This window comes from Aegilops tauschii, chromosome 1 (genome assembly GCF_002575655.3).
Source record: "Aegilops tauschii subsp. strangulata cultivar AL8/78 chromosome 1, Aet v6.0, whole genome shotgun sequence".
NCBI classification, from domain to species: domain Eukaryota; kingdom Viridiplantae; phylum Streptophyta; class Magnoliopsida; order Poales; family Poaceae; genus Aegilops; species Aegilops tauschii.
In genome coordinates this window covers 414,782,595-414,795,682 of record NC_053035.3, presented here as the reverse complement: position 1 = coordinate 414,795,682, position 13,088 = coordinate 414,782,595, and the positions used below count along the sequence as shown (strand labels likewise).

The 13,088-nt window shown below is 48.4% G+C and overlaps 1 protein-coding gene across 1 annotated transcript; it reads left to right on the top strand.

Annotated features, from left to right (window-relative positions):
• Positions 1 to 1,363: 1,363 nt before the first annotated feature.
• LOC109747292 (peroxidase 2-like) lies at positions 1,364 to 2,593 on the top strand. The gene has a single exon (XM_020306373.4). It carries the CDS (start codon positions 1,452 to 1,454, stop codon positions 2,427 to 2,429), a length of 978 nt encoding a protein of 325 aa, XP_020161962.1. The 5' UTR covers positions 1,364 to 1,451; the 3' UTR covers positions 2,430 to 2,593.
• Positions 2,594 to 13,088: the final 10,495 nt, after the last annotated feature.

The following is a 13,088-nucleotide window of genomic DNA, read 5'->3' as shown; positions in this document are numbered from 1 at the left end:
CAAAACCAACGGATCTCGGGTATTGGTCCCGAGCTGTGGATTTAGGATTAATGGGGAACAAGGGACGATGAACACGGTGTTTACCCAGGCTCGGGCCCTCTCGAAGAGGTAAAACCCTACGTCCTGCTTGATTGTATTTGATGTGTATGATATGGTTACATAGTCGATCTACCACGAGATCAGGGGAGCTAAACCCTAGGTTGATGGGGTGATGGATGTTGCTCTAGCCCTAAAGACTAAAACCTCCTGGTTTATTTAAACACCAGTAGGGTTAGGGTTACAGGCGTTCGGTTACAAGGAAGGAAAGATCACGCCTAATCTTGACTTGGAGGACACGTCGACTCCGAAGATCTCCTATCCGTCCATAGACCCGCACTCCAGCTCGGGCCCTTAGTGGCCCATCAGTCCGATCCATATGCAGCAAGCCGACGGCCCGAGGACCCCTTAATCCAGGAGTCCCTCAGGGGGCGGCAAGGAAATGGTGATTTCCTCCGCCCTTCCCCGTTGAATTAAGTCTTTTTTATAATATGTTTAGGGTACTGTCCAATTGAAACTGCATCTTTTGGTGATCCGATGATTGTTTATGCTAGAATTATGCCCGTTTCAACTAGATTTGACGCTAGTTCGTTGATTTACGTAGGTTTATTTTCGTACGTGCATGTGTTGCATGGATATGAGGGGCCGAATTCGAAATACGCGAATGTGAACGCATCTAAATTAGGAGTGCCCGACCTGTGCTTCCTGACGTGGCCAAACGCGTCCGCGGGCGTTTGAGGGGCCGGATTTACCAACGGCTATAGATGCTCTTAGGTCCTCACACCGTGTCACGGGGCGACCAACGAAGCAATCCAACGGGGTTGTACCCTCGAGTGAGTTAGCTCTACATAAGTCAAAGGCCAAACAGGTAGTACAAAAGTTTGTTTACAAAGAGGTCACATTGCATTTCCGTTCGACTCACTCATCACGCACACATACTCTAGGAGCAACCAGAAGATCATACAACACATATTAAAATCTTTAAAAAGACTTATATTTAGGAGGGGAGGGATAAATGAAGAGAGTAAAAACATTGAATTCTCTCTATTATCGAAGAAAACATAGGGTTAATTAAGCTAATCCAGCAGCCTCCATATTCTATAACAGCTAGATCACTGCATGCTGATCAATTATTACTCCACTAATTGTCATGCATGTGCATGACACACATCCATCTAACTAACTATTGGAAAAAAAAATACTAACAATGTCAATGTCAAGTTGCTCTAGCCCACATCCATTGTTTATCAAGTGCACCGTGGATTGGAACTCTTGCATGCATGTATAAGTAGCCCTCCACTCCACATACGAACTCCATCACCTCATCCCATCTGCTCCTATAGCCCACATCAAATCACACACTCTCTGGTACACATCGGCTAAATTCATTAAGAGCTAGCTTGAGAAGAGAGACAATGGCCGCAGCTTCCCTTAAGCTTTCTGTTGCGCTGGCATGCGTACTGCTGCTGTCGTCGGCGGCGTGCCATGGCCTGGAGGTGGGTTACTACAAGAAGACATGCCCCCGCGTGGAGGCCATCGTGAGGGACGAGGTGAAGAAGTTCGTCTACAAGAACGCCGGCATCGGCGCCGGCCTCATCCGCATGTTCTTCCACGACTGCTTCGTCCAGGGATGTGATGGCTCCGTCCTCCTCGACCCGACGCCGACCAACCCGCAGCCAGAGAAGCTGAGCCCTCCCAACTTCCCCAGCCTGCGCGGCTTCGAGGTGATCGACGCGGCCAAGGACGCCGTCGAGAAGGCGTGCCCTGGAGTGGTCTCGTGCGCCGACATCGTCGCCTTCGCCGGCCGCGACGCAGCCTACTTCCTTAGCAAGATGAAGGTCAAGATCAACATGCCGGCTGGCCGCCTCGACGGCCGCGTTTCCAATTCCACGGAGGCCCTCGACAACCTGCCGCCACCATTCTTCAACCTCGACCAGCTCGTCGCCAGCTTCGCCGCTAAGGGCCTCAGCGCCGAGGACATGGTTGTGCTCTCCGGCGCCCACACCATCGGGGTCTCCCACTGCTCGTCCTTCGTCTCCGACCGCATCGCCGTCACCTCCGACATCGACGGTGGCTTCGCCAACTTCCTGAGGAGGAGGTGCCCCGCCAACCCGAGCACGGCCAACGACCCCACGGTGAACCAAGACGTGGTGACCCCCAACGCTCTCGATAACCAGTACTACAAGAACGTCCTCGCGCACAAGGTGCTGTTCACATCGGACGCCGCCCTTCTTACGACGCCGGTGACGACGCAGATGGTGCGCGACAGTGCCAACATCCCCGGGCAGTGGGAGGCCAAGTTTAACAAGGCCATGATCAAGATGGGAGCGATCGATGTGAAGACCGGCAAGCAAGGCGAAATCAGGAGGAAGTGCAGGGTCGTCAACCACTGATCGATCCATGAATCATCACGGTGTTGCGTTATTTAATTCGTTTGTGCGCTTTAGTTTTGCACAGCCTGAGGTCATCTATTTGTGATTTTCGTTCGACTTTCATGCATGTACTGTAATTGGTTGTTTTGACTGTTCAAATTATTTGGCTGCTTATATATTATTGGTGTCGCAGTTAACTTTGATTGAGTTCTACTGATCTTAATTGGACATCTTAGATTGTTTCTCATCTTTAAGGGCCTCTTTGAATCGTAAGATTATTTTAATGGACTGACTATGGATTAGTCGATGAAAATTAAATTTGGATCAGTCGACGGACCCAAACTTGTTTCAGCAAACGAAGCTAGTTGATTGACTGGTTCGCTATCCCTGCGAATGAAGGCCTACCTCAATCGCGCATAAAATATCAAGGCGAGCTGGCCGGCCGGTGTCATGCGTGAAATTAATTTATTTTTGAGGAATTTTGGACGGGCAGCGCTGAGTAGTGCACGTACACAAACAACATACGTACGTACCGACACCAACGCTGCTAGCTAGCTACCTTCCTCTTCCTTACTTTTTTTTCTTTCGGATCGGGGGATGGAACCTTCAAACACATGCATGCAATGGCGGAGCCAGGATTGGAGCAATCCCCGGGTCTAAATTTTTTTCACCGAGAGGGAAAAACTTAACGTCCATAAGGCTTGTGCTAACTCAAAATATACCCCATACAAAATATTTAACAATTGCACCAAAAATTTAGAATTTAAACTCAGTGCTTAACAATACAATAAAGTAGATAAAAGCATGACAGAAACTATACTAAGTACAGTGCATAATAAAAAGAGTACCAAATCAATGGTTTGCATCATCAGGGCCGCGCATAACCTCATCAACGGTGGACAAGAGCTAACACCTTCAAGACATCGAAACAAAATCATAAGAAAAGACATGAACATCAAGTGAAACAATTATCATTGGTACAAATATAAAAACTTACCACTTCGACGAGGTAAAAGCCCTTTGCGAGTCCAATCTCTTCATCTTCTTTTTCTACACACTACTGGAATTTTCACGTACTCCGGGTGTAATGCTCTTCGCCGAGTGCTAAAACACGACACTCGGCAAACCCAACTTCACGGCAAACTGCAATCTTTGCCATCACTGCCTCACGGCAAAGAGGCACCGCACGGCAAACCTTGCAGACGCCGAGAGCCTTTCACGGCAAAGAGGAGCCACGTGGCATGCCTGTCCGCAACAGACGGCTCCGTCAGTTACTGCGTACATTACCGAGAGCCGCCATACGACACTCGGCAAAGCACATGCCACATCCTATTTTCTTTTTTTTGTGTGTGTTCTTTCTAACTGACATGTGGTCCCACTGGTCACATTTATCGGTAAAAGTTTCAAATAACTTGCTAAATATTTTTGAAAAAATGACGATATCTTTGCCGAGAGCGTCTCTCGGCAATCCTCCTGACCAGTAGGACAGCGTGGCCCACATGGCAGCTGACAGTTTACATATCTTTGCCGAGAGCTGGTCTCGGCAATGCTCGCCTTCTTTTCCGAGAGCTGCTCTCGAAAAAGTTGTGGCACAACAGTAGTGTCTCCCAGACGACCATGTTTCCGAGAGGTGCTCTCGGTAGTATATCGTTTTCCGAGTGTTGCTCTCGAAAATCTTTCCCATCCATTCTGCTGTTAAGCTATTTCTTTTCTGATCCCTGCAGATAAAAACAACTACAGTGCAATTTGATCATATATAGGCATAATTTGATCTAGTCCACACATATATAGGCATAATTTGATCATATATAGGCATAATTTGATCTAGTCCACATATATATGCATAATTAGGGATAGTCCACATATTGTCACACACAAGTCGAATGTAGTATCCTAGTAGACGTCACACACAAGTCGCAAATTCATACATATTGTCACTACTTGCAAAACACGTGCACGTCACAATATAAGTACACTTGTTCATATATAGATCATCTTGAGGAGGAGAGGCCCTCGGGTTAACATTCCGGAGGAGGAGGAGGGGCATCACTTGCACTGCTTCGAGATTGCATAAGAACCTATAAGAGTAGAGTCACGTGAGGGTGGTTCGTCCCTATGTAATGAATCTTCTACTCTAGTTTAGATAATGTTCTACCTGTAGTTGATCCTCAAGCAGCTTCAACCTCTTGTTCGTGTCTTCCCGTTCCTTTTCTCTGGACTCCTGCTCAGCCTGCCGCCTTTGCTCCTCTTCAACAGCCCGCTGCGCCATTAAATCCTGTAACATGGCATTAGGCTCATATAGGTTGGAACGGTGCTAATTCGAGGCATGGACATAAATGAAAGGTTAGGATGCTAACCTTGAGACGCGCTATCTCACGTGATGCGGTGGTTGGGCGACTCCGTATGGACGGAGTTGAGCTGGTGCTCGACGCGCGTATCTCGTGCAGCTTGCGATGCGAGGAGGTGGAGATCGCCCCGTTGCAAAGGAGGTGGCGGCCATGGCCCTTCCCCTCGCCAGCAATGATGAGAAGCTCAGGATCAAGGGGCTTGGACGTAGGTTCGGCTTCCTGCCCGTGCACCTCCTGGAAGACCTCTTTAAAGGTCCCCCCACTTCTCCTCCGCTGACTCGCTGCAGAACTCGGCGCCATCCTTCCCCTTGTGGCCTTCTTTCCAGGCTTCCAAGATGGGGATCGGGCGACCAACACTAGTAGAAAACAGGGCTTAGGTCACAGGACAGTTTTCACATTAGCCCCGGTTCAGTCACGAACCGGGACTAATGTGAGCATTGGTCCCGGTTCGTGCGGCCAGGGACCTGCCGGGCTTCGTGGGGGCATTGGTCCCGGTTCGTCCGGACCCTTTGGTCCCAGTTGGTGGGACAAACCGGGACCAATGGGCCACGCTCCTGGCCCACCACCCTTTAGTCCGGTTCCTACCACAAACCGGGACTAAAGGCCTGGTCCTAGTTGCGGCCAGTGTTTAGTCCCACCTCACCAACCGAAGGGCGCTCACATCAGTTTATAAGGCCGTCCCTCTCTGCCTTGTTGAGCTTCTCTTAAAGTGAAAATAGATGCCCTTATACAGGAAATTTGACCTAAATTCATAGTAAATTTCATAGAAATTTATTATGAATTTAGGTTGAATTTTCTCTATAAGCGCATCTATGTTCATTTTTTTATATTTATAAAATAAATAAACCTTAATAAAATAAATAAAACTAAATAAACCTTAATAAAATAAACTATAGTAACTACAATAAATAAACCTTAATAAATTAAGTAAAAATAGCAGCAGTAAAATAAATAAAAATAGCAGCAGTAAAATAAATAAAAATAAAATAATTAAAGTAAAATACATAAGTAATTAGAAATAAAATAAATAAGTTTTTTGTTGTAAGTAGAAACAAAACAAAACAAATAAAGCAAAAGAGAAAAAAAACACGAGCCATCAACTCCATAACCGCCATATCTGGGATAGGGAAGGGCGATCCCTTGGAGTGGGATTCACATACAGTTGCCCGTAACATCTACCATTCGAGCCTAGCAGGTGGAACTCGGATCTGTCAACAGTGTCAAAGCGGCAAATAGCAGGCGGAGGAGAAGCCACCGATGTCATGTGTAGATCCTTCTAGGTCTTGCGGATCGTGCTATTACAACAATTTGGTTGGTTGATCCAAAAAAAAGGAATTTGGTCGGTTTTCTTGAAGCCCTAGCTTGTTGTGCCGTCCTATTCTCTCAATGCAATTTAGCAAATGCTACTACAGTACAGTAAAGGGCACAAAGAAAAAGCACGCAGTGAAGGAAAATACCTCCATATCAAAGCTGCTTCTTATCTTGTTGGTTATCAGGATGTGGATATGTAGAATTTTCTCTAGCCACGGCAACAGACATGCATTCATCGAGGGGGTTCACTACAGAACAAAATAAATGCTGACGTTAGTTGTTGAGGGTACGTTTGACATCCCTGAGAGACTAGATAATGAAAAGATGAATCGTCAAACCTGGATGAACAAAGACGCTACCAAGTGGATGAATCTGATGGCCTGTCCTCCCTTGAAGATCATGCGTCCTCCCTTGAAGGCGCCACCAGGGCCATGGACGCCTCATACACCGCCGCCGACGTGTTGTAGTGATGAGGTATCGTGCAGGATCTGACACAGGATCACCTTCAGGCAAGATGAATAGGTCTTCAGGGGCACGACGGCCGGCCACAGCAGGCCCCTGCCATGGACGGCGCCGCCCGAGCCACAGCCGCTCGCCAGCTCGCCTCTGGAGCAGTCCAAGCTTATCCGCGAGCTCGTCCACTAGTGCCCGTCGCCGCCACGACGTCTTGCAGGCTAGAGAACGGCGGTTCGCCGTTCTTATCCACGGCCGCCGTTGGAACCGACTCCGGCCGCCTATATAAGGAGCCCCCGAGTCCGTCCAGTCCCTCAGGTGACCTCAAGCCACCCCACCTAGCACCCCGATAGCAGGCAATCGACCAGGGAGGGTCTTCTTCCCCATCTCCGGCCAGTACAGCCGCCGCCGCCCTCCGGTCCATTCAGTCGCAACCAGAGCCCACCCCCGTCCGTATAGCACCACCATCCTCCTCCCCTCGACCGTGCGGAGCCGCCCAAACCCTCAGCTGCGTCGGGGAACCACCGTAGGCCAAAGCCCCAAACCTCCCGAAGCTGCCGTCCGCCGCGGAGCTCGCCGCTGGCGACTCCCTCCATCCCCGCCACCTCCTCGACCACCGGGAGGACCGCCCCGGCCTGGCGGATCCATCCCCGCCCTCAGTACCCTGCGAGGAGCCGCCGTTTGCCGGCGTTGATCGCCGGAGCCCCGCCTCTGTTCGGCCAGAGGAGGAAGGAGGCGGGGGCGACTGGTCAAACCTGACCAGTGGGCCCAAGGGACCCACTGTCAGTGACCCACGAGTCGGTCCACGCGGGTTAAGTGGAGGATCTGACACAGGATCACCTTCAGGCAAGATGAATAGGTCTTCAGGGGCACGACGGCAGCGGCGGCGCCATGGCCGGGACTGGTGACGACGGCGCCGGCGAGCGAGCGGGAGGGTGGCGGCGGCTGCGTGCGAGTGGGAGGCCGGAGGATCACCACTCATTGTGCTCGACATATCACTACAAGAAACCTGTTAATCCATGACGGATTTCTAATGACATTTTTGGAAACTCTCATCGATGACCTGGTAAAACCCCACAAGCCCGGTGAAAGCCCGCTAAAGCCCGTCTAACCGTTCCCGTATAAAAACTTAACCCTAAATTCCCTCCTCGGCCCCTGCATCGTGTCCCACAGCACGTCGCCACCCCTCGTCCCTCCCACAGCTCGTAAACCTTAATAAAAGAAAATAAAATAAACTATAGTAACTACAATAAATAAACCTTAATAAATTAAGTAAAAATAGCAGCAGTAAAATAAATAAAAATAGCATCAGTAAAATAAATAAAAATAAAATAATTAAAGTAAAATACATAAGTAATTAGAAATAAAATAAATAAGTTTTTTGTTGTAAGTAGAAACAAAACAAAACAAATAAAGCAAAAGAGAAAAAAACAGAGGAAAAAATTATGCCACCTACTGGGCCACCAAGGCCTGAATACGACTAGAAACCCATCCATGGGCCAGGATTCAGGCCCGCAGAAGGCCCAGTAGGCCCACAAGAAAATAGTGACAGAATAGGCCCGTAAGCCTGCATTTGAGAGGAGCTCGAAGTGGTCAGCGCAGCTGCGCTTATAAACCACTGTCGAAGCCTCTCGGCTAGCGAGGTGGGACTAAACATCCCACCGCACCGCGCCAGTTCCAGCACAAGGCCTTTGGTCCCGGTTGGTGCCACCAACCGGGACTAAAGGGGGCATTGGTCCCGGTTCGTGGCACCAACCGGGACCAAAGGCCTTTAGTCCCGGTTGGTGCCACCAACCGGGACCAATGAGTTCCCTATATATACCCCATCGCCACAGCAGAGCACTCCAGAGTGCTCTATTTTTTCTGGCCAGCGAGGGGAGGGCATTTGGGTGCTCTAGCTCACCTCCTATGCACATGAGGTGTTCGATGGAATGTCTGAGCCACACTAGATAATCTTTGTCCTATCGAAATCGACCTCCGAGCTCCATTTTCCCCGAGATTTGTCTAGGTTTAGCGGTCCGTCACGTCCCGTCCCCGTCTTCACCGCCGTCGATCGCCCGCGCCGATCTCGTCGCCAGCACCACCGTGGTGAGCCTCTTGTTCTTATCTTCTTTCTGAAAGGAAAAAAATTCTTACTTTAGATAGTTAGTTGTCTAATTTTGTTACTTTTATTATTCCTTCTTATTACATAGTGCAATGGTTTTGGTATCCGCCCCCGTCGGCCCTCGTCCTGTCTATGCTTCGGATGTGGTATATATTATCTTTTTATAACTATTTGGTTCATTTATTGTTTATGACAAATATACCGACCAACGTGACATAGATTTTATTTATCTAGGAGGTGGTTGAACCGGAAATTCTAACTGACCCTATTGTCGAGAGGTTAAATTTAGTTGAAGAAGAAAACAATTACTTGAAGGAAAAAATAAAAAATTGAGGATTAGAAGATGATATTGGAGTTGCATGTTGCGGATGTCGTCGATGATCACAAGATCAAGATGGATGCAATGCGCTTGAAGATTAGAAAGATTAGAAAATATGTCATTCATACCGAGGCTTGGTATCATTATGCCGTTGGATCAATTGTTACCTTGGTTGCGATTATGATCGCATTTGTTTTCGCATTGAAATGTTTTACATAGTTTCAATGTATGGTTTAATTAATTAGATGCTCTGGAGAGCTATATATATGTTGTTAGATGAGAACTATGTATGTACTTTGGTTCTAATGTGATGATGAACTTCTATTAATTTGGTCACTTAATTATATATTCATGATGTTCTGTAATGGTTTTTGGCACACTTAATTATATATAATGCACGCAGATGAACCGGCAATCGATGTACGGTGACAGACACACCTCCGAGTACATTAAGGGCGTGCATGATTTTCTCAAAGTGGCTGAGGCAAACAAGTAGAATGGTTTTATGTGTTGTCCATGCCCTATATGTGGGAATACGAAGTCTTACTCTGACCGGAAAGTCCTTCACACCCACCTGCTTTACAAGGGTTTCATGCCACACTATAATGTTTGGACGAGGCACGGAGAAATAGGGGTTATGATGGAAGACGGCGAAGAAGAAGAGGACGATGACAACTATGTGCCCCCTGAATACGGTGATGCTGCAACGGGGGAAGCTGCTGAAGATCAAGAGGAACCAGACGATGTGCCCAATGATGCTGCAAGGGGGGAAGCTGCTGAAGATCAAGAGGATCCAGTGCCCGATGATGATGATCTCCGCCGGGTCATAATCGATGCAAGGACGCAATGCGAAAGTCAAAAGGAGAAGCTAAAGTTCGATCGCATGTTAGAGGATCACAAAAAAGGGTTGTACCCCAATTGCGAAGATGGCAACACAAAGCTCGGTACCGTACTGGAATTGCTGCAGTGGAAGGCAGAGAATGCTGTGCCTGACAAAGGATTTGAGAAGCTATTGAAAATATTGAAGAAGAAGCTTCCAAAGGATAACGAATTGCCCGACAGTACATACGCAGCAAAGAAGGTCGTATGCCCTCTAGGATTGGAGGTGCAGAAGATACATGCATGCCCTAATGACTGCATCCTCTATCGCGGTGCGTACAAGGATCTGAACGCATGCCCGGTATGCGGTGCATTGCGGTATAAGATCAGACGAGATGACCCTGGTGATGTTGACGGCGAGCCCCCCAGGAAGAGGGTTCCTGCGAAGGTGATGTGGTATGCTCCTATAATACCACGGTTGAAACGTCTGTTCAGAAACGAAGAGCATGCCAAGTTGATGCGATGGCACAGTGAGGACCGTAAGAAAGACAGGAAGTTGAGAGCACCCGCTGACGGGTCGCAGTGGAGAAAAATCGAGAGAAAGTACTGGGCTGAGTTTGCAGCTGACCCAAGGAACGTATGGTTTGGTTTAAGCGCGGATGGCATTAATCCTTTCGGGGAGCAGAGCAGCAATCACAGCACCTGGCCCATGACTCTATGTATGTATAACCTTCCTCCTTGGATGTGCATGAAGCGGAAGTTCATTATGATGCCAGTTCTCATCCAAGGCCCTAAGCAACCCGGCAACGACATTGATGTGTACCTAAGGCCATTAGTTGAAGAACTTTTATAGCTGTGGAATGGAAACGGTGTACGTATGTGGGATGAGCATAAACAGGAGGAATTTAACCTGCACGCGTTGCTGTTTGTAACCATCAACGATTGGCCCGCTCTCAGTAACCTTTTAGGACAGACAAACAAGGGATACCACGCATGCACGCACTGTTTAGATGACACTGAAAGTATATACCTGGACAAAAGCAGGAAGAATGTGTACCCAGGCCATCGTCGATTTCTTCCGACCAACCATCAATGTCGAAAGAAAGGCAAGCATTTCAAAGGCGAGGCAGATCACCGGAAGAAGCCCGCCATGCGTACCGTGATCACGTACTTTCTATGGTCAATGATTTACACGTAATCTTTGGAAAGGGTCCCGGCGGACTAGCTGTTCCGAATGACGCTGAGGGACACGCACCCATGTGGAAGAAGAAATCTATATTTTGGGACCTACCGAGAAGGAGAAGGAGAAGGAGAAGAGTGTAAAGAAAGGGGAATGGTTAAGATCTAGGTTAGATTCTTTACCGAGAGCTCCTCTCGGAAAAAGTGGCCATTACCAAGAGTCGATAATCGACCCTCGGTAACCACTGCTCTAATTTTTCTTTCCTTCTCTTTTTGTTTTTTGTTTGGCACTATCTTTTTTGTATCTCATATTTCATATGTTTTTACGACCACAGTTTGAAAATTCCATGACTTTTGATGAATTTTTTCGATAAAAGACTTTTGATGCACTCATAGATATATATATATATATGCTTTTTGGGTTAGATTTGTTCAAAAATCAACTTTAAAGAGTGTAAAGTAAAAAACATGAGAAGAGACAGTTGTTGACCGTGGCCTACCCCCTCTCTTGGTGCCGGTCAACTTTCTAGACCGGCACCGAGAGAGAACTTTGAAGAGTGTAAAGTAAAAACATGAGAAGTGGCAGTTGATGACCGTGGCCTACCCCCTCTCTCGGTGCCGGCCAACTTCCTAGAACGGCACCGAGAGAGAACTTTAAAGAGTGTAAAGTAAAAAACATGAGAAGAAGCAGTTGTTGACCGTGGCCTACCCCCCCTCGGTGCCAGTCAACTTTCTAGACCGGCACTGAGAGAGAACTTTAAAGAGTGTAAAGTAATGAACATGAGAAGAAGCAGTTGTTGACCGTGGCCTACCCCCTCTCTCGGTGCCGGTCAACTTCCTGGACCACAGGGGCCACCGGATAGCCCATGCATATACATGCGATGGCCTCCTTTGAGAGCACAAGAAGTTTCGAGGCCAACGGAGCAACAGGACCCACACTTCCTGCACAAACCGGACACATTCCCTCTCGATACCCCTAGACTATCTCGAAGAACGGGCCTAGACTTGGTCTGTCATCTCGCGATGACATGCACTAACACGGAGAAGCAGTTATTCACCATGGACTACACCCTCTCGGTGCCGATCAACGCCCTAGACCGCCGGGGCCACCGGATGGGTGCTCTATATAGAGAGCGCCTGAGGGGGGAGAGCACCCCTACATTCGTGTGGCCCATGCATATGCATGCAGGGGTGGTGTGCTATTTGAATAAGCAACGCATGTCCTTGACGTGGCACATGCCTCACAAACCACACACACGGGGCGGGAACGTCGAGGACCGGCTGCGTTCGTCCCCGAGACAGAGTCTTCGGTCGGTGATCCTGTGACAGAACGAGCCTAGACTTGGTCTGTCATCTCGCGATGACATGCACTAACACGGAGAAGGAGTTATTCACCATGGACTACACCCTCTCGGTGTCGAACAACGCCCTAGACCGCCAGGGCCACCGGATGGGTGCTCGATATAGAGACCGCCCGAGGTGGGGGTGGAGGGCACCCCTACACGCGTGTGGCCCATGCATATACATGCAGGGGTGGCGGGCTATTTGAATAAGCAACGCACGTCCTTGACGTGGCACGTGCCTTACAAACCACACACACGGGCGGGAACGTCGAGGACCGGCTGCGTTCGTCCCCGAGACAGAGTCTTCAGTGGGCGATCCCATGACAGAACGGGCCTAGACTTGGTTTGTCATCTCGCTATGACATGCACTAACACGAAGACGCAATTATTCCCCATGGCCTACCCCCTCTAGGTGCCGAACAACACCCTAGACCATCGGGGCCACCGGAGGGGTGCCGGTCTCTAGAACCGGGCGAGGCCCATCTGAAAAAGAAAACACAAGTCAGTAATTATGATGTGCTAAGGTTGTTTGCCAAGCATGGAAGAAAACAACAAAAAAACTATAATACATATTATCGAGAATGCACAAGAAGGAAAAGGGATCAAGGTTAGATTCTTTACCGAGAGCCCCTCTTGGAAAAGGTGGCCATTACTGAGAGCCGATAATCGACCCTTGGTAACCACTGCTCTAATTTTTTTCCTTCTCTTTTTGTTTTTTTTTGGTACTATCTTTTTTATATCTCATATTTCATATGTTTTTACGACCAAAGTTTGAAAATTCCATGACTTTTGATGAATTTTTTA

Excerpts from the sequence above, each read along its gene's own strand:
- LOC109747292 (XM_020306373.4), top strand. The coding sequence starts at position 1,452 with ATGGCCGCAGCTTCCCTTAAGCTTTCTGTTGCGCTGGCATGCGTACTG.